The sequence below is a fragment of the Furipterus horrens genome, unplaced genomic scaffold, assembly GCF_987537825.1.
Source record: "Furipterus horrens unplaced genomic scaffold, mFurHor1.1.pri manual_scaffold_13, whole genome shotgun sequence".
Lineage (NCBI taxonomy): Eukaryota > Metazoa > Chordata > Mammalia > Chiroptera > Furipteridae > Furipterus > Furipterus horrens.
In genome coordinates this window covers 57897141-57918162 of record NW_028327183.1, presented here as the reverse complement: position 1 = coordinate 57918162, position 21022 = coordinate 57897141, and the positions used below count along the sequence as shown (strand labels likewise).

At 48.2% G+C, this 21022-nt stretch overlaps 2 protein-coding genes across 2 annotated transcripts in view; both read right to left on the bottom strand.

The window, feature by feature from the left end:
- Window positions 1-988: 988 nt before the first annotated feature.
- Window positions 989-8254, bottom strand: LOC149995609 (zinc finger protein 527-like). Its single transcript, XM_090259429.1, has 2 exons — window positions 8117-8254; window positions 989-1207 (listed from the first exon to the last, which is right to left on the bottom strand). The coding sequence occupies exons 1-2, from the start codon at window positions 8162-8164 to the stop codon at window positions 995-997; spliced, it is 261 nt and encodes an 86-aa protein (XP_090115555.1). The 5' UTR covers window positions 8165-8254; the 3' UTR covers window positions 989-994.
- A 7401-nt stretch (window positions 8255-15655) lies between these two features.
- LOC149995607 (uncharacterized) overlaps window positions 15656-21022 on the bottom strand; it is a 43277-nt gene continuing 37910 nt past the window's right edge. The window contains 2 exon segments of the mRNA XM_090259273.1: window positions 15656-15936; window positions 15939-17408. Of these exon segments, the coding sequence (XP_090115399.1) occupies window positions 15656-15936; window positions 15939-17408 (1751 nt within the window).

The window sequence follows — 21022 nt, the reverse complement described above, 5'->3', positions numbered from 1 at the left end:
CCAGCGCCTGCTGGTGGAAGCAAAAATGAGACAAGTGCTTTGGGAAAATGTGGGCTTTCTGAAAAAATTATATATGCACCATTGTATGACCCAACCGTGGACAACAGAAAGGACATCACGTGTCTACAGAAAAATATCCAGAACTGGAAATAACCCATATATTTACCAAGTGAATGAATAAACACATGGTTGTCTCTCCATAAAGTAGAAGCTAAGTATTGACCTCGCTGGGTGACTAAGTTGGTTGTTTGGACGGTCATCATGTGCACCAAAGGTTGTGTGTTTGATCCCCAATCAGGACTCGGATGGGAGGCAATTGATAAATGATCTCTCTCGCTCTGTCTCAAATCAATAAAAATATTCTCAGGTAAGGATTTAAAATTTTAAAAAAGGAGAGAAATGAATGTAACTATTGATACATATGGACAAAGTGTTGAACGTCAAAAAAAGTGAAGCCAAGGGTAAGAAGTGAAAGAAAGAAAAAACAAAAAGGAGTACGGGCTACATAATCCCATATATATCACCATCTAGAAGAGGCACACTAAACAGCCGTGACATAAAGCAGAGCACTGGTCACTGGGGGAGTGAAGTTGGGAAACTGAAAAGAGAAAGTCTTTGGGTTACTGGACGACTCTGCTGTATCACTATGATTACTTCCCAGGTGAACATCAACTGTGCCATGTCCGGCCAGGAATGTTCTTCTTTTTCATGTCTGTGTACCTCAGGGGTGAGAATTGTATTTCTGTGACTACATTAGTACTTCCATGATTAGTAGTGTTTTAAAAATCTTTATGAACTGTAACTGTGCACTTCTATCTATATGAATAGTATACTCATCGGCTTGGTCCACCTCTATCATTCACAAGTCTTTTTTGGAAAAAAGATGCTCTTTACATATTTACAAGCCTATGAATGTTTATGCATGCGGTAAATACTCTTCCCCACTTCCTCAGCTATGTAGTTTATTTTTAGCCTCGAGTAGCCTGGGCACTACCTACACCGATCTGTCCATCTTTTCTGTATCTGTGTCATCCTGAGTGACAGGCAGGCGGTGAGTTATGCAGCAAAGCTGCCCCTTACCCAGCGAGACCAGGTTCCAGTAGATCTCCATCATCACGTCTCTGTACAGGTCCTTCTGCGCAGGCTTCAGCTGCTGCCACTCCTCCTGGGTGAAGTCCACCAACACGTCACTGAACACCACCAAGCCCTGTGAGAGGAAGCGCAAACCACTAACCGCAGGGCCTTCCTTACAGGGGTCGGGAGGTGGGGCCAAAAGGGCTGAGAGGATCACGAAGGAACACAGGATGAATGTGACATGGTGTCTGCAAGGTGCAGAGCTCTGAAGGGTCTGACCACTCCGTGTCCTTGGTGCCTAAGTACATTGGATGGTCCTCGGACTGACAAATAAAATATGGCCTGTTCACCAGGAACAAAATGAACCCCATTAAACAATGGGCAAAGGGCCTGAATAGACACTTCTCCAAGAGGACATACACATGGACAACAGACTTATGGAAAATACTCAACATCAGTAATCATGAGATGGCTGCAAGTTGAAACTCAATGAAATATCACCTCATACTTGTCAGACAAAAACCAGTGTACAGTACTCACGACCTGCTCAATGCCGTCGTGACTAGTGCATTAACTTTGGCATCTCAAGGAGTTTCCGGGAAGTTGGAAGGTGTTGTCTGTGGCGGGGGACTTGGAGGGACATTACAGGTAGGGACAGGTGGGTCAAGACCTGAGGCTTAAACAGCAGTGACAAGCACTGAGGATGTACACACCATGACTCTGTGCCTGAAATGAAAGTGGCCCAGGATTCTGTGGACAAAGACATGACGACAATGATGTCACCACACCAGTAACGACACCTGTCACTCAATATGCAGTTGCTGTTTAGGGTTTTAGTGTAAGCCATGTTGCTGGTTGAGTGCTAACCTCTAATGTCTCAGGATGGGACCTAATTTGGAAACAAGGTCATTGCAGATGTACAGAGTGAAAATGAGGTCACATCGGAGAATTGTGGGACCTAAGGCAACAGGACTAATGTCCTTATAAAAGGGTGAAATTTGTGCACAGACACAGTCATGCAGGTATATGCCACATGAAGATGGGAGTTACGGTGCCAGCAGCCATAGAACAAGCAGAGTCTGGGTCACACGGCTGGAACAGACCCTTCCCAGGTTCCTCAGAGGTGGCAGTGCCCTGCTGACACCTTAAGTTCCAACTTCCAGATCCCAGAACTGTGGCAAATTGATTCCCGTAGTTCAGGCCTCCCCGTCTGTGGCGCCAGAACGGAGGAACATATCTGTCCTTGACCATGAACCACGCATAGCTCACCTTCCTGGAGAGGAGGCCTCACTTCCAGGCCATCCCTCTGGGTTCTGAGTACCTGCCACGGACTTGGGACTCACACTGGCCTCCTCTGTCTTAGGGCCTCCACAACATAATGATGGTGCAGTCCAGGGCAGTCAGTGATTATTATCTGTTCTTGAGAGTCTGTAATGAATGGCTGGCTCTGCTCTCAAGTCCTGGCTGTTACCTCAGACAACTGACAACCTTTCTGATCTTGTTTGATCAATCAACCTCCTAGTAACAACGTCCCCCAGGGAGCTGTTACGAGGGTGAATGAGGTCATACATGTGCAATTCCAGAGTGTTGTATGGCTCTTGGAAGCTCCCAGTAATGGCAGCTACTGCTCTTCTTATCCTATTAACTAGACATTTCATACACATTTATAGGCTTTTAATCCTTAATACTAATTTCATATTATTATTTGATGCTATGCCCACTGAACCTTTGGGAAAGCCCAGCTAATAATTTCTTTCATTTTTAATTCTGTTACAAAGATATAATAGTCCCTCTCTATATTACGGTACATTTATTGTGGCCTCACTATATCATGGGATTTTTAAAAATATTATATTTAAGGCCCTGGCTGCTGTGGCTCAGTGGATTGAGTGTCGGCCTGCAAGCCAAGTGTTGCTGGTTTGATTCCCAGCTAGAGCACATTACTAGGTTGCACGTCAGGTCCCCAGTTGGGGGCACGAGTGAGAGGCAACTACACAGAGATGTTTCTCTCCCTCTCTGTCTCCTTTCTGCTCTCTCTAAAAATAAAAAATAAGTAAACAAACAAATTACTAAAACTATATATATCCAAAGTTTAAAATATATATATATACAGTTAAAATATTATATTTAATTATTTATTATGGATTTTATGCTATATCGTACGATTTTGCAGTACTGTAGAATAAATACTAAAATAAATGTAAGGTTCCTACTTTGACGATTTTCACCTATTGCAAGGGGGTCTAGAATGTAATTCCTGTAATAAGTGAGGGAGCTCTGTATATTAATTGATTTTAGAGAGAGGAGGAAGCAGAGAAACATCAATCAACTACCTCCCAAACACACACCGAGCCGGGATTTAAACCGACAACCTTTTGTTATATAAGATAATACTGCTAAAACGACCTAGAAATCCAGAAAGGGAAGGTGTATTTTTAGAAAAATGAGAAAGTAATTACACTAAAAGAGATTAGGATAAAGAAATGGAACCTTTAAATCCCAACCACATGAAAATAACAAGCATTGGAAAATCCTAAGCAATGTTGGCAAAGCACGAAACCAAAGCAACCATTATGCAGAAGGTAAAAGTGAAGACATCATGGTGCATCCGCCTTGGAAAACAGTTGGATCCCTTTTTTTTTTTTTTAAGTATGCTTTAATTATTATGTTGTTAGAGAAGATCCAATTTTTTCCCCTTTGCTCCCCTTTGCCCAGTATTCCCCCCACCCCTCGAGGAATCCCAGCCCCCTTAATTCAGGTCCAGGGGTCATGCATAGAAGTTCTTTGGCTTCACCATTTCCTAGATTATTCTTAACTTCCCCCTATTTTGTACCAACTGATTATGCTTCCTAGTCCCTGAACCATTTCCCCATTTCTCTCCCTCCCCCCTCCAAGATGATAACCCTCTAAATGATCCCCATACCTATGATTCTGTTCCTATTCTGGTTTGCTTTGTTGGGTTTTGTTTTTATTTTTTAGATTCAGTTGTTAATAGTTGTGATTTTGTTGTCATTTTAGTGTTCATAGTTTTGACGTGTTACTTACGTAAGTTCCTTTGACATTTCATATAAGGGCTTGGTGATGATGAACTCCTTCAGCTTCACCTTCTCTGGGAAGCACTTCATCTGCCCTTACATTTCAAATGATAGCTTTGCTGGGTAGAGTAAACTTGGTTGTAGGTTGCTTTTCATCACATTGAATACTGCTTGCCAGTCTCTTCCTGCCTGCAAAATGTCCTCTGAGAAACGAGGTGATATTCCTATAGGCACCCCCCGGTAGGCAATTCTCGGCCTCTCTTTATCTTTAACCTTTGGCATCTCAATCATGATGAGTCCTGGTGTGGTCCCCTCTAGGTCCAGCTTACCCAGGAACCTCCGTGCTTCCCGGACTTGTACATCCATCTTCTTTGCAAAAATTAGTAAGTTTTCCTCAGTTTTTCCAATTCTTGCTTCATCATTCTGCACTGGTTGACTGTTTTTTTCTTCTTTATGTTCCAAATCATTGATTTGAACCCTGGTTTCCTTCCCTTCACCATTGGTTTTGTATGTATTTGCCTTTGTTTCACTTGGCATAGCCTTCACTTCTTCTCTTACACGTTTGCCGAACTCAAGCATATCTGAAAAGCCTGTGAGCATCTTTATCACCCGTGTTTTGAATTCTTCATCTGTTAGGTTGGCTATCTCTTTGTCGCTTAGCTCTCCCAATGGAACCTTGATCCGTTTCCCCTTTTGGGCCATACGTCTCTGTCTCCTCATTCTGACAGGCTCCTGTGTGTGTTTGCCTCTGTGTCCCAGGTAGAACTGTTCCTCCTGTTACGTTGTAAGGGGCGGAGCCTTAGGAATTTGTCAGTACAGGATGACCTATTTCACCACGTTGTGTTTCTCTATGTGGAGGAAGCATCCAAGAGGGAACAATGTCGCTTGCCTAGCACTCGCCCCTTTTCCAGGCACCTCGCCCACTTCCGGACCGGACTAGCGCCTCTCTAGCTGCTGCCCTGACCGTCGTTCCCCGAGTGGGTGGGTCTGGGAATGTTCTAGGACCATAGGGGCCCTTTAAACAAGCAGATTCTGCCAACCCCAGTAGTTTCTACCTCGACACCAAACCCCACTGGTCAGCACAGTGAGAAGCAATGAGGCTTGATTTTCCCCAGTGCTGGGACCATTGGCTCCAAGTTCTGGGAAGGAGCTGGGAACATTCCTCAGGTGTCCCTCCTGACTTTTTAAAACGTGTGACTGCATTTTTTGGAGGCCTGTTGCCACCGCCGCCGCTGCCAACAGCACGCCAGGTCCTCTCCGTCCCTCCTACCTGTGTGGATGAGTATATCTCCTTTATATCTTTGGTTGCTGGATTTCCAGGTAGTTTTATTTCCTGGAACTTCTGGTTGTTTCTAGTTTTGAGGTAGTTGTGTTTCTTCTTAGCTGTGGAGGGTGACCCAGCCTATCTATCTACGCCTCTATCTTGGCCGGATCTTAGTTTTGAATGGATCACTTCTTGAATGATATGATTAAATATACTGTTATCAAAGAAAACATAATTTCCTCCACTGCACTCAAGAAAAATGAGAAGATCAAACACAAAAGTGTCCATGAATGTTCATAGCAGCATTACTAATAACAAGCAAAAAGTAGTATCAACCCAAATGTACACCACATGGTTTACCTGTACAAAGGAATAGCATAGAGCCATGAAAAGGGACACCTGTTATGACATAGATGTACATCAAAAACATGAAGCTCAGTGAAAACAGCCAGACACAAAGCCAAATGTTGTGTCACTGCATTATTAAGAAATGCAGCCCTGGCCAATTTCCTCACTTTCTTGCAGCACTGTCTGTACAACCTAAGGTTGAAGGTGCAGTCCCAACTGGGGCACGTGAGGGGGGCAACAGATGGATGTTTCTCTCTCTCTCTTTCTCGCTTCCATTCGCTATCAAAAGAAATAAATAAAGTATTAAAAATAATAAAAGCCTTCAAATTACTGTAGACCAGCAAACCATATTATAAATAATTTGCTGTTCAGGACCACTTTGTATGGTTTCAGGAATTGTAGCCCAGCTGCAAGAAAGGTTCACACCTCGCCACTACCAGAGGTGCATAAGACTTGATCGGAAAACCGGGAACGTAGAGGCAGACATGACTCGAAAGCCACCTAGGAGGTTCCCATGGGAACTGGATTTGAAGAATGCATATTATGCTTTAGAGCTTGCCTTGTTTTCTTATCTCTTAGTTAACTATAAACAGTGTGTCGTAAAAATGTATGAAGCCTTGTACCTGATGTCAGTATGGCACCAGGATGTTTAACAGACCCTGACAGAGTGGTCACTGTGTTCTTTACATTGATATCTGTATCAGTAACTGTCAACTGTAACCCAAGCATCTGAAAGCTTATTGATGATTCATAAGTCTTGACCATCTATCTCCAAAATCCCCTCCCCAATCAAAGGGACCAGGAGAAAGCATTCAACGCTCTTCTCAACTACAGAAATTTGCAACCTTTCCTCCTTTCAGACAAAAGACAGTGTCCTGGGTAATTTTGTCCTCATCCATGACCCCGAAACCTTTGCTGGACAGGGAGTGTCCACCAAGCCGGGGCTTTCGAGGCAGAGAGCCTTAATTCACCAGCCTTCAGAATGGGCGAATAAACATTTCCTAAAACTCAAACCTCACAAATACCACAAATGATACTACTGACAAAGAGATCATGTGATATCAGTTTCTCCTACCACAACGTTAGTTTATTCCACTTGTTATTTATATTTGATACATAATAAGAAAGGAACAATGGCCTAAGTGAAAGAGGGGCAGCCTGTTACACAATAGTAAGGATATAAAACTGTTCTAGCCCATAAGTATACAGATTTCTGAAAGGCCTTTAAAATACCTACCCCAGCACAAGTTGGACTGGATCAGTGAAGTGAATTCCATGTGAACCGAAGGGTCACTATTCGATTCCCAGTCAGGGCACAAGCCTGAGTTGCTGGCCAGGCCCCTAGTTGAGGGCATGCAAGAGGCAACCCATTGATGTTTCTCTCATACACTGTTCTGTCTTATCATCTTCTTTCTCCCTCCCTTCCCCTCTCTAAAAAACTAGATAAATCTTTACACAGTTGCTCTGTCTCCCATGATTAAAAACATAAAAAAAAAGAAAAAGGAAAAAAAGAAACCATACAAACTGCAGGGGAAAGTTTATTCCTTCCCCTAGCCAGGAGGCTTAGTTCTTTGGAGCACTGTGCCATACACCAAAAGGTTACTGACTTGATCCAGGGTGGGGGCACACACAAAAGGGAACTGATTCATGTTTCTATTACACATGTGTTTCGCTCCCTTCCTTTCTGGGTAAAACTCAATGAACATATCCTCTGGTGAGGAAAAAAATGAGAACATTTATCCATAGAGAGATGTAATTTAGTGATTTGAGACAGATATATTCTTTCATTTATTGGTGAATTCATTGATTTCTTCTCCTATGTGCTCCGACCAGGGAATAAACCTACAACCATGCTTATCGAGATGATGCTCGAAACTACTGAGAAAGATGTATGTATTTTTATATTAATGGATTTCTTGAATATAAGGAAATTTATAGAAAAATACTACACATAGCCAGCCACTAAAAATTCATAAAACTTCAAGGTGACAGTTGTGGATGTTCACATATCCCTCCCCACATCCATCCTCTGACTGTCTCCTGGGTATTTAGTACTGTCCGCCCATTTCTCAGGGTCCCTCGTCTATCAGGTCTAGTCCAAAGCCTTTTTCACACTAGATGGAATATGCTTAAGATGCCACTTCCAGGTGCTTGCCAATGTCTCCACAGAGCCCCAGCGTAAGACAAGGTCATTTCTGAGCTAACATGTCCCATGTGGTTGAGAGAAGTCAGTTTTAGTACAATAATTGACCACCTTATTGGTGGACACAATTCCTGGAGAATGGGCCTGAGGCCTGTGACCTTGGCTCTGCGTGCGGCTCAGGAGTGGCGGGGAGTCATTCCTGCTCAGAAGACTGACGCTAGGAGTGATCTAGGAAAGGGTGACATGACTCACCTGGGCCTTCTGAGTTAGTAGCTGGATGGCCATCCTTCCAGTGCCCATTGTGACTAGGGGACGGGCAGGCTGTGTAAAGGGAAGAAAGAGTAAGGCACAGGAAGAAATCAGGTCAAAGCCTGCCCCACAATGCAACAGTACAGACAGAAATACCCTTTGAAGACAGGCATTCAGGGGGCCCTGTGGCATCCAAAGCCCTTGACAAATTATCTTATTTAATATTCATGACACTGTACAGGATGGGGGCTATTGCAACTCACCCCATTTCACAGATGAGGAAACTGAGGCCCAAAGACATAAGCCACACAGACAAGACAAAGATGACATTAGGGATGGGCTTAGTTTGTCTGGGTCAGTGGCTCGGTGCACATGTCACAATACAGTGAAACTTTCTCAACACACACACACTCACGCTGACTCTTCCATAGTCTGAAGGAACAGGACCCTGCACCAGTCAGTGGGTCTGACTATTGAACCCAGGCCCCAGAATGCACACTATCACTGCCTCCACCTTGAGTGTCTCCCCCAGATCTCATGGGGTTACTGTGAGGCTCAATCATCAGCAGGGCGCCTGGCACCATGAGGCACACAGTAAGAACTCAGTCCTCCCCTGGTCAGTGGCTCAGTTGGTTGGAGCGTTGTCTGGAACACACAAGAGTCAGGGACGATCCCTGTTTCGAGGCCGGGGCCTGGAGTGCCAGATTCATACCCTAGCCCAGGTCAGGGTGTGAGTGGGAAGGAACTGAATAATGTTTCTCTTTTTCTTCTTCTCTATCTAAAATCAATAAACATATAAACGATGTTCATCTTAGCACTGTATCGCTGAAGCAAATACCAACCAACCAACCAACCAACCAACCAACCAAAGAACAATTCCTGTATAGGACAGAAGGCCAGTCACCCAGCCTGAAATCCCAGATCACCTCCAGGAAACAGGAGCGAAGTTATGTCCCTGGGTGCAGTGAGTTCTTAAACAGAATTTAATTTTGACAAAGAGAGTCATTCTGGACATGTGGCCTCTGACTCCTATCCCTGCACTGGGAGGCTAACAACATGGGCTCCTTTTACTATAGGAGGCCACTAGAGCCGACTTACCCAGGAGGCACAGTGGTCCAAATGCCCTTGGGCCCTATAGGCACCCCTGTAATTATCACCATTAATTTCAAAATTACTAGAGAAAAATGAATTTTAGTCCATCCTGGGCTACAGTTGTCCTTATAGCAGTACAATCACAATTCTAATTTCTACTTCATTTAAAGGAGGCCATAAGTCACAGTGGCCCTGGAAGTGGCATGTGCTTGAGGCTGGTGACAGCTGACCCCAGTGTGGCCTCAGAGCCTGGGGTTCTGGCAGCTCGTGATCCTCCCCCTGTGCCCAAGGTCTCTGACATTTCCTTCCTTCCGTGGTTTCTAAGGAGAAACCAGGATTTGCCACCTGTGAGGTGGATAGTGTAGGGGCTCAGGAACCTGGATCCCTGGGTGTGGAGTTGGGGGATTCACTTAGTCTCTTCCTCAGTTTCCCCATCTGCATATTGAGGCTGGTGAGGGTCCCTACCTCACAGTTACCGGGAGGCCTGTAACATGCCCAGAGCCATGCCCTGAGCACCCCACACACGCCCTGAACAACCCACCCGGTCAGCATGGGGCGGGGTCTCTGACCTCTTTCTCAGCCCCGACCCTTGCGACCACCCACGCCCCGCCCCCCACGGCCAGGTGAGGCTCCGAGGGCAGGAAGCAGGTGGGCTCGGGCCGGCAGGCGGGCAGCTCCGCCAGGCCCCCTGTGCAGGAGGGCAGCCTTCCCCACGCTCTCGGGGGGGCCCCCCACACGCACCGCACACACGGCAGCCACCCCCGCAGACAGAGGCGCAGGTGCACACGCGGGGGGCGCCTCGGACAGGACAGACGCACCCGCACGCGCAGACACACTCACCCCCAGAGGCGCAGACAGACCCCGAGGAGGAGACCAGACACGGTGGACGCCTGGATGGGGCCTCAGGCTCAGTCCCCGCGGACGGACACGACGGCGGACACGCTCACAGACGCGGGCACAGAGGGACCGGGGAGACCAGGCAGGAGCGGAAACACGGTCGCACACACACAGCCACGGCAGCACCTCCACACACACTACCGCGGCCGCCTGGTGCGCAGCCGGAGTCACAGCGCGGCTCCCTCCGGGAAATGACCGGCTCCCTCAGAGCGCACGGGATGCCCTTCGAGGCTGGAGGAGCAGGAACGCTTCCCAGAATGCCGTGCGCCGCCTCCCCTCAGAGCGAGCGCGGCCTAAGGTCCCGGAACCACAGCAGGGGCGGGAGCGGGCGCCTGTCCCAGAAGCCCCTGCGCCATCGTGGCCAAGAAGGTGCCGGACGGAGTTTGTTGGGTATCAGGGGGAACGTTCTGCAAGGAAGCGGGGTGCGGACAGAAGACTAGAGAGCGGGATCGGGGGTCAGGCGGGTTCGCGTCCCATTGAGGAGCAGAGCAGTGCATGGAGACGTGAAGGCGGCCGCGGAACAGAGCGAGGGGAAGGGGACGGAGGGGGAGGGGAATCCCAGAGGAGGCGGGGCCTCGGTGGAGGCGCGAAATTACGCGGCAGCCCCTCAGCAGACATCCGGGCCCTCATCGCCATGCTGACTTGCAGAAAAGTTGTAAAGCGTGAGAGACGCAGGAAAACACTGTCAGCCCGTCCTGTTAGGTGCCAGCCCCTGTTCAGTGCACGTTAGTGTCACAGAACCAAAGTGGGGGATCCGCTTCCCGCGCCCACATTAGGAAGCTCCAGAGACACAGCCGGTGGGAAAGGAAAGAGGGTTTTCGCTGAGATGCTCCTGCGTCGGGGATGATGGCAGACTCCTCTCAGAGCCCCCCGCTACGGAAACCCGAGGAAAAACCCAGCCAGGCCAGAAGTCAGTGTGCAGCTCCCCCGCTCCCGTATGAAGTGTTGTCCCCTGGGAGCCGCAGGCGGCCGCGGAGCAGTCACCCAGGCAGCTCAGCTCGCTCCCCGCAACTGGCCGCTTTCAGGCTCCCGCCTGGGACGTGCAGGCCCCGTCGTCCGCCCGGCCGCTTCCAGGACCACCAGGTCCAGCGCACTCACCGGGTAGTATTTTCGATGGGTGGGCAAGAGGGCGTCGCTTCCGTTTCCTGGGTTTATATTACTTTCAGGTGTGGGCGGGCTGAATGCCCCGTTGATTTCCCAACGTTCCCGGTGCTCCGGGAGGGTCCACCGCGACCAATGGACTTCTTTCCCAGGGAAGGCTGACAGGCTGGTCACCAGCACCTCCCCGCCCCACGCCCACCCCCGCGCCTCCATTATGACTTCTGAGATGCAGATGCCTGATTTCTTTGATACTAACCTATCAGGTATCAGAAGCCCGAAGGAGGACTTTTGCCCGTTCCAATCATCTTGATAGCATAGCAAGTGCTCAGGGCAATAGTTCCTATTGCCACTGCCTTTCCCAGCAGGGAAATCCGCCTCCAGGATACGATGCTCCACCTGCAGGGCAGAGCTCCGTTACCCAGGCAACGCGGTGCCGCCCTCTGCCTCATCAAAGCCAGGAGCTTTCGAGATTTTCTTTGGTGGACCCTCTGGTTCCTCTCCTTGCTTCAGTGGTCCGGCCAGGCATCAGTATCATTAATATGCACAAACTCATTTGATCCTCACAACCAAGCCACTTCCCAGACAGCAGACATTTATATAAAAGAGGGGGTCACATGAGAGGGAAGTGCGGGAGCTGGGATGGGAAAGAGACCTCTAGGCTGGGGTCCTCTTACACCATAAACCACAACGCCAAATGCAAAACCTTTTGAATGTCTCAATGACCACAAGAATGACAACTGCTGCCGCCTTAGGCGGCAAGTAATGACTGTTTTCCTTCTTTTTTAATGCTTAGGATAGGATATGTTCATTGATTTTAGAGAGGAAGAGGAAGAGAATCGATGTGAGAAACATCTGTCGGTTGGTTGCCATAGGCACCCGTTTTGGAATTGAATCTGAAACCTAGGTTATGTGTCTGGACCTGGATTCAAAATGGTAATTTTGGAGCATAGGACGATGCTCCACCATTGAGCCAGCAGGTCAGGGCCAAACCCCTTTCAGATGGACCTGTTCCTGGGAGTGACCTGGGCCGGCTGAGCTGTCCGTGGTACTGAACCCTTTCCCCATAGTCCTGGCTTTGGTGCTGAGTCATACCATCTGTATATATCACAGGAATGTCTGACTCACATCGGCATTGTAATTATGGGAGGGGTAATGTTAACTGTGTTCATTCTATGGAGCAGAACAAGAAGTACCCCCACCACTCCCGGAATTACTGCAAAAAGGCAGGGGGTTGTGAATGGTGCCCAAGGAGACGGTGGCATAGCGTTTTTTGGATTTTTTTTTAAAGATTTTATTTTCAGACAGCAGGGAAGGGAAAAAGAAAGGGAGAGTAACATTACTGTGTTGTTGCCTCTCACACATCCCTGTGCGGGACTGGGAAACTTTCGCTGACTAAAGATGACAGTCGAAAGGTGGTAAGAGACACTGGGGCGCTCACATAAATGGTGAACACTGAGGGACCCACGGGAAAGGCTGAACACTCCCACCCGCTTCCTGAGCACCGGGGATTTTGGGAAAGCTTCTGAAAGTTAAGGCAAGCTCTCACTCGCGCTCTCTCCCTCCAGCTATGTTTGTAGGAACTTGATAAGAAGTTATTCTCTTGCCTTGCATCTTGGTGTAAGCTCTCTCTGGGCTTTGGCACATTCTGGGCCTCTTACGCAGCTCCCCATATGGATCAGAGCACTCATGGGACCAGGAGATGCCGGGACCATCAGGGGCTTAAGACTCCTCATGGATGGAAGCCCACTCCTGCAGACAGGGTTTCATGCTGGGACCTCTGCTTCCCTGGGATCCAGCATCTGGGACACCATCTCATGTAGCACAGCACTTAGTTTCTGAACTCTTATATGGAGCCTGAGAGCACGCACCCCAGATCCTGAGACCTGCTGCCAGATGATGCTGCCTACAAAACCTACAAATGAACATCCCAGACAGGATGGAGATCTATTTACGTGACGTGCTTAAGGGCAGATGAGGAAATGGTAAACTTCTGGGCATGGTTTTACCTTGTACTCCTTTGCGGAGAGCAAGAGAGGTTTGAATCTCGTGTGAGAGTCTCACACCAGGAGTGCTCCCATCCCCTTGAAGTCTGCAACCCTGTTTGTAAATAATTGTTGCCTTCAACACAAACCGTTGGGTCATGGGCATTAAAGGCACCAAGCAGCGGAAACCCAGTTTGCTCAGTTACAGCGGGTACCAGGCCCTGCTATAGGAACCGTATGTGAGTTAGCTCACTGAATCCACACACCACGATTGTATTGCCTTTATCAATCTCCTTACAGAGAAAGATATGATTGTGTGTATTTCCTTTATCAATCTCCTTACAGAGAAAGACCCTAAGGCTCAGGAAATTACCGAACTGGTCAACGCACATAGCAGGGGTTTGAATAAGGCAGATGTGATGCCAGAGTTCCTGCTCCCAACCAGTTCCCATCAGTCACTTGTTATTGATCTTGTCAGCGCATCAGGGAAGTTTCCTTCCTCCCCTTCATCCTCAGAACCCTTTTCTACCCTCCTTTGCTTCTTCCCCTCCTGCTCTGTCCCCTGCATTTGTCCCCGCCCACCAGGACCACGCAAGGGGAGGTATATGTGGCCTCTAAGCCACACAGGTACACACAGCTCTTTTCCCAATGAAGGCCAGTTGAGCCTCTCCCACCCTGCACCCTCCAGTGAGTCCCTTGGGCTGATTCACTGTCCCAGGGTCTTTCCTTATGCAGAGTATTAGGGATCTTCGCTTTTGTATCCTCAGCAGAAATCCAGAAATAATAGGGCTCTGAGTAGTAATTAATTACTCATTTATTAATAAACACTTTAATGTATTTGGTTGTTAACAGATCACCATTTTCATATTAGTTGCTATTTAGTAGTAATAACAATTGTGTTCATTATCAATAATAAAATAGTAACTACACCAAGAGTAAGGTTGAGGGTCAGGCATAGATTGGAAAATGCACCTGCTAGACAAAAGGCACTTTTTATTTTCACAGCAATTGAAGGTGGCATGGGTGAAGGATACACTGTGATCTGAGAGAGGGTTTTTCTCCTGTAACTGAAAGAGCCCTGTGGGGAGGGGGCCGCGGTGCAGTGTTTTGCAGGGGTCCCCTTTCAATATCTCTGAAACTGAGGTCTGGGCCCAGCCTTGAATCTGACCATTCCCACCAGGAATCCAGGGCAGGGAGGGGCAGGTGGCCTCATATCTGGGGCAGCCTTCCTGGGTCCTGCAGCAGTGAAACCCTCCCCCCAAAATGTTGACAGTCATTTTGACAGGACAGCTGCTATGTGTCTCTTTTGCACTTGACAACTGTTTAGAATAACATGGGTGTCTACTTTTAAAAGATGTATTTAAACAAAATATTTCACTGTGAGAAACTTTGGCATCTGAAGCCATCAGTGTTACTTCAAATAGTAAAGGAATAATGTTTTCTTCATGAACAACTTGGCAACTTCTTTTGCAGGGAAACTTAGAGTGGATTTGGGGAAAACCAGGAAACCCAGATGGCCACAATCTGACCTCTGAGAGATTTACGCCTGTGTGACAAAGGGAGAATGTCCCCATGGAGCCCACCTTCCCTTCTTCCTTTCTCCTCCCCACCTCCACTTTACTATCCAAGACTTGGGAGCCAACGGACACCTAATGCGTTGTCCAAGCTCTTAGGACAGTTTACTAATCTAATTCTAAAGCCACAGGGCCTGGACTGTGTTCCCAGACACTAGATGTGTTGGGGGCCTTGCTCTCCATGCAGCCCTGCAGATGCACTGGAAGCAGCTTGTGTGCATGGCACATGGTGTGGCCTCCCTGCACCGCTCACATTGCTGAGACCTGTCTGGGTAGGACTTCTCTACAGTCCTACCTTTGGGCCCCAATATCCAGTCTGGCACTGGCGCATGGGCTCAGGAACAAACCCTGGGCATGGATTCTCAGATGCAATACACCCACTGCTACATATCCATGCTCCTCTAGTGCTCGTAATGTTAATATTCCGGCTGGCTGGTTTTCCGCACTTGCCAAACACGTACGACTTCTCTTCTGTGTGGATCCTGTGGTGGAGGGTAAGTAAGAAGTGCCTAACAAAGGTCTGCCCACGCTTGTACAGTATCTTGTTGAGGTGGTGATGCTGGTGCACCTTCAGGGACGAGCGACTTGTAAAGTGCATTCGGCAGATGGAGCTGTCCTAAGACTTCTCCAGGTTGTGCATGCGCCCCTGGATAGGGAGGGTCAACTGCCAGATGACCTGCTTTAAACATATGTGCACAAGAGGCACTTCTTCCCGGTGTGCGTTCTCTGGCTAAAGTCCTTTTCCTCAGCCCCCACACACATATGGCTTGTCCTAGGCGTGCATGCACTCGTGAATGGATGGTGAGGCAGGGAGGTCAGGTGAACTGCTCTCCGCACACAGCGTGTGGGATGAACTTCTACCTGGAGTGCATCCTTAGAGCATCTTCAAGGACAAGTTACAGCCTTGAAGCACTCCATGTAGGCACATAGCTTCTTCCCCTGTGCTTCATCTGGTGCAGTATGAAGTTCGTGTTATGGCTAAAGACCTTGCCGCATTCTCTGCACTTGAATGGCTTCTTCCCGGTATGCACACGCTGGTGGATAGCGAGTTTCGAAGGCCGGGCAAACTGGTTCCCACACGTGTCACACAAGAAGGGCTTCTCCCCGGAGTGAATTAGTCGGTGGTTCTTAAGGGAATAGTTACAACTGAAAGCCTTGCCGCAGTCCTCACATGTTAAGGCTTTTCCCTTGTGTGCACGTGCTGGTGGATGGTTAGGCTCAACTGATGGGTGAATTGTTTCCCGCACGTGGCACACAAGAAAGGCTTCTCCCCAGTGTGCGTCCTCTGGTGCAGGAAGAGTTTGCCTTTCTGACTGAAGCTCTTTCTGCAGTCACCGCACACATATGGCTTTTCCCTCGTGTGTATTCTCTGGTGTACACCGAGGTTCTCATTCCGTGAGAAGGCCTTCCCACAGTCCCCACATGCATAAGGCTTCTCCCCAGTGTGTATCCTCTGGTGTGCGATGAGGTACTCATTCCGGACAAAGGCCTTGCTACAGGCCACACATATGAATGGCTTCTCCCCAGTGTGCGTCCTCTGATGAATAATTAAGGATCCCTTCTGGCTGAAGGCCTTTCCACAGTCCTTGCATGTGTATGGCTTCTCCCTAGTGTGCATTCTCTCGTGCTCAGTGAGGTGCTTCTTCTGTCTGAAGGCCTTGCCACAGTCCCCACATGCATAAGGTCTCTCCCCAGTGTGTATCCTCTGGTGTTCAAGGAGGTATTGGTTCCGTACGAAGGCCTTTCCACAGTCCCCACATGTGTATGGTTTCTCTCTGGTGTGTGTCCTCTGGTGCATGATGACACTCTGGTTCCGTGTGAAGGCCTTGCCACAGTCCCCACATGCATAAGGTTTCTCCCCAGTGTGTATCCTCTGGTGTTCAAGGAGGTATTGGTTCCGGACGAAAGCCTTTCCACAGTCCCCACACACATACGGCTTCTCGCCAGTGTGCTTGCGTTGGTGGATGCTGAGCCACGATGGCCAGGTGAACTTCTTCCCGCACGTAGAGCAGGAGAAGAGCTTCTCCCCAGTGCTGATTTTTTGGTGATTCTTCAGGGATGAGTTAGAAGTGAAAGCCTTGCCACATTCTTCACATGTGTAAGGCTTCTCCCCTGTGTGCACACGCTGGTGGCTGATAAGGCTCTGCCGACGGGAGAACTTCTTTCTGTACATGGCACACGAGAAAGGCTTCTCCCTGCTGTGGGTTATTCGGTGGGTCCTCAGGGATGAATTACGGCTGAAAGCCTTGCCACAGTCCCTGCATATGAAGGGCTTCTCTGCGTGCAATTTGCAGGAGGAACTGAGGCTTGAAGCACCTGAGTTCTTCCCATACATAGTAAATAGGTGCGACCCTTCTCCTCTAAACCCTTCATATCTCGGTGGGACAGGCATAGGACTTTGGTGGGCAAATGACTTCAATTCACGACATTCTGGGGTTATTACTTGGAACCTGTCCCACTTCCCCGGACAGGTCCCTGGACTTTCTTGTAGCTGCCCTACCCAGTGATTCTGTGTACCTGCTCCTTCACAGGTGTAACTCCGGGCACTGTTCTTCATGGGTCTTTCTGCTTCCACCGCAAGAGATGGTCTGCCTTTCCAAACGTCCTCCTGTGGGTCTGATTCTTTCAGATAAGGTATAGTCTCCAAGTCTGAGGGGAGGGGGAAAGAGAGGACGACACACATGTAGTTAACGCAGGGAGGGAGGATCTTCCAAAAATACAAGGCATAGCCTGTCATGGGGACACAGGGAGAAGGGAAGCAGTGAGCTGAGACATGAGGTTGAGGGAGATGAGCAGAGAGCAGAAAGGTCCCCTTGGGAGTGGGTGCAAAGGTGGGAAGCAGAGCTCAGAGCTGGGCGGAGAGATATATCCTTGGAGAGAAGGCAGAAGGCCGGGTTGGAGAAACGGATCTATGGCTCATACAAACCCAGTTAGTGTTCGCCGCACTGTGCTCCTCACTTGGAGGCCTCTTCCTATTCTCCCTCAGCCAGGTGTGTTTCTCAAACCACCGACTTTTATTACAAATTTTAAAATAACTCCTGACACACGTGGGTGTGTTCATTGTCCTCTGTCTACCCAACAGCCAAACAAGATCCCCACAACCTAAACTGCACAAAAGCGGCCCAGCATGGGTTGCTCACTCCTCACCCTTCTTTTTGCACATTTGTCCCGCCCTGCTGACCATAGCCTCTAAGTCCCCTCCTGTGTGTGTCTTGTGGGTTTCGCAAACTCTGTTTCCAGTCTGGGGGGACGTCCAGAATTTTGAAGTCTGCACATGAACCTCACGGTTCAACCCAACATTTGAAAACTGTGAACTCTTTAACAATAATCGCATTAAAACTAAGGACCCTGCCATATGGAGCCCTCCTTCCTAGGAGGCAGCCGAAAAAGCGGGAATGGGGAGCAGCTCTAGCCCTTCCCCCTTTGAACGCCACACTAGCCCCACAACACCCAAGTTTGAGACCTGTCTCCCAAGTCATGGGAGCCTGGAATTCAGTTTCTTCTCTATGCTGACACCACCTAAATGGATTCCCCATGAGGACCTCCTGTCTGTCCTTTGCTGAGGAATAATCCAAGGACCGTGAGGCTCCCGTCTTGGATATCGCAAAGCTAATGCACTGGATGCAAGACATGTGCATTTGAAACCTTCGCTCCCAAATAACACAGAGGCCCATCAGAGACTTAGAAAAGTAAATCAGCCACACAATGACCAACACCATATGATTCCATTCATACGAGGCAAGTAGAATCATCAAACTGATAAGAGACTGAAACTAGGACCTGGGTCCTGGGGCTCAAGGGAGGGGGATGGGGAGCTGCTGTTTAGAGGGGAAAAGACAGTTTGTCCTTGGGGGGAGAATTATGAGTTCTGGAGGTGTATGGCGGTGATGTGAATGTACTTCATGCCACAGAATTGTACTCATAAAAATAGTTCAATGGTCAATTTTATGTTATGTGCATTTTGTGACCATTAAGAAAATGAAAAAAAATTTTTTTTAAATGTTTTATTGATTACGCTGTTAGAGTTGTCACAATTTCCCTTCCCTTTGCTCCCCTCCACCCGGTGGCCCCACTCCCTCCAGTTGTCCCCCCCTCCTTTTAGTTCATGTCCATTGGTTGTGCATATAGTTCTTCTCAACCTCTTCCTGTCTATTCCATTCCCTCCTACTATGCTTCTTAATTCCTGTACCATCTCCTTCCCTTTCCCCCTTCCTCCTCCCTGCTGACTTCCCCCCAGTATGTTCCCCATACCTATAGTTCTTTTTCCATTCTCGTTGCCTAGTTTGCCTTTATTTTGATTCCCTAGCTTCCATTGTTGGTTCTTGTGATGAAGTTTTCATTTTAATGTTCATAGTTTTGATTCTCCTCCTTCTAAACCAGTTCCTTTAACATCTCATATAACAGTGGTTTGGATCTGATGAACTCCTTCAGTTTTATTTTGTCCTGGAAGCACTTTCTCTGCCCTTCTATTCTGAATGACAGCTTCGCTGGATAGAGTATTCGTGGCTGTAGGTTTTTGATTTTCATTCCTTTGAATATTTCTTGCCAGTCCCTTCTTGCCTGCAGAGTGTCCTTTGAGAAATCAGCTGATAGTCTAATTGGGACCCCTTTGTACATGATTCTTTTCTTCTCTCCTGCTGCTTTTAAGATTTTTTCTTTATCTTTAATTTTTGACAATTTGATTACAATGTATGTTGGAGTGGTTCTCCCTGGGTCCAGTTTTTCTGGAACTCTCTGTGCTTCCTGGACCTGTAAGTGTATTTCCTTCCCCAAGTTCGGGAAGTTCCGCTTCATTATTTTTTCACATAATTTTTCAATTTCTAGTTCTTCTTCGCCCTCTGGCAATCCTTTAATCCGAATGTTCATTCTCTTATAGCTGTCCCAGAGGTTTCTGAGCCTCTCCTAGTTTTCCTTACTTTTTGTTTCCTCTTTCTGCATTGGTTGACTGTTTGTTCCTTCCCTACGCCCCGGGTTGTTGTTTTGATCTCTGGATTTTATTTCCTCCCCACTTGTCTCTTATGTGTTTTCGTTCGTTTCAGTATGAGTGGTTTTCTTTCCTTCCCTGTCTTGTTCCAAATCTTTTGTTAATTCTGTGAGCCACCTTATAACAGTAGCTCTGAACTGAGCCTCTGAGAGCTTTCCTATTTGTTCGTCTGTCAGGTTTCTCATCTGCTGCCTGGTGAGCGGTGTCACCGGGATTTCAATCGTTGTCTGCTTCATTTTGACAGATTTGTGTTTTGCTTTGCTTCCTGGGCATGCTGTAGGGGGCGGAGCCCCACGTACTCATCACTACCCACTGACTGGATGCCACCAGCAACCTTTTTCGCCACACTGAGGCACTTTATATGGAGGCGGGGGATCCAAGATGGATTCCTGATGTTATTCTCCGCTGGGAGACCAGGATCCATCCTCCCGCCCTCTGGGCCTCACTGTCTGAGGCAATTGGGGTCTGCCTTTCCCAGCGTTGGGGTCGTGAGCTGCCAGGGCTCGAATGCAGCCAGGATTTCTCTCCCTGCCGCTATCCCTACTGCTACTGCAAACAGCACCGCCTGACCATTCCGGTTCCAATTACGAACCTCCTACCCGTCCGGACAAGCACCGCTGGTTTATAACTTCATACGTTGGGCTTCTATGTAGTTTTATTTTCTGGAATTTCTAGTTATCTTTTGTTTTGAGGTAGTTGTATTCCTTTCTAGTTGTAGAGGGAGACCGAGCATATCAGTCTAAGCCTCCATCTTGGCCAGAAGTCGAAATTTTTTAATTAAGAAGAAGTAGAAGATTTAGCAGTCATCCTTGACTCACCCTTCTCCTCCCACCATCCAGACAGTTAATAAATGCCAATGCACATGAGAACAGCTGGAACCACACCTGACTGACACATCACCACTGTTGCTGATGCAGCCTGCCACCTCCACTCTGCACAACCCAATGTCCACTCCGTGGAAAGAGGACCTCTAGAGTGAGACCAAACCCTCAAGCACCTTCCCAGTACATGGGGGTCAGAGGCAACGTCTTCCCACTCCCCAACTCCTCTGCACCATCCAGCCCCTCTCATCTTTGATTCCCTTTCATTTCCTTGTCCAGACCCAGTGCTTCTAGCCTCAGGATCTCTGCACCTGCCCACAGCCTCCCCATGGGCATTCACCATAGAGCCTCAGTGAGCCTTTTTCCCCCATGGGGAGGCCTTCTTTGTACGTCACTGTGAATGCTCATTACAATGCTCTTTCCCAATTTGCACACTGCCAGCTCCGGCAGTGGCAGAT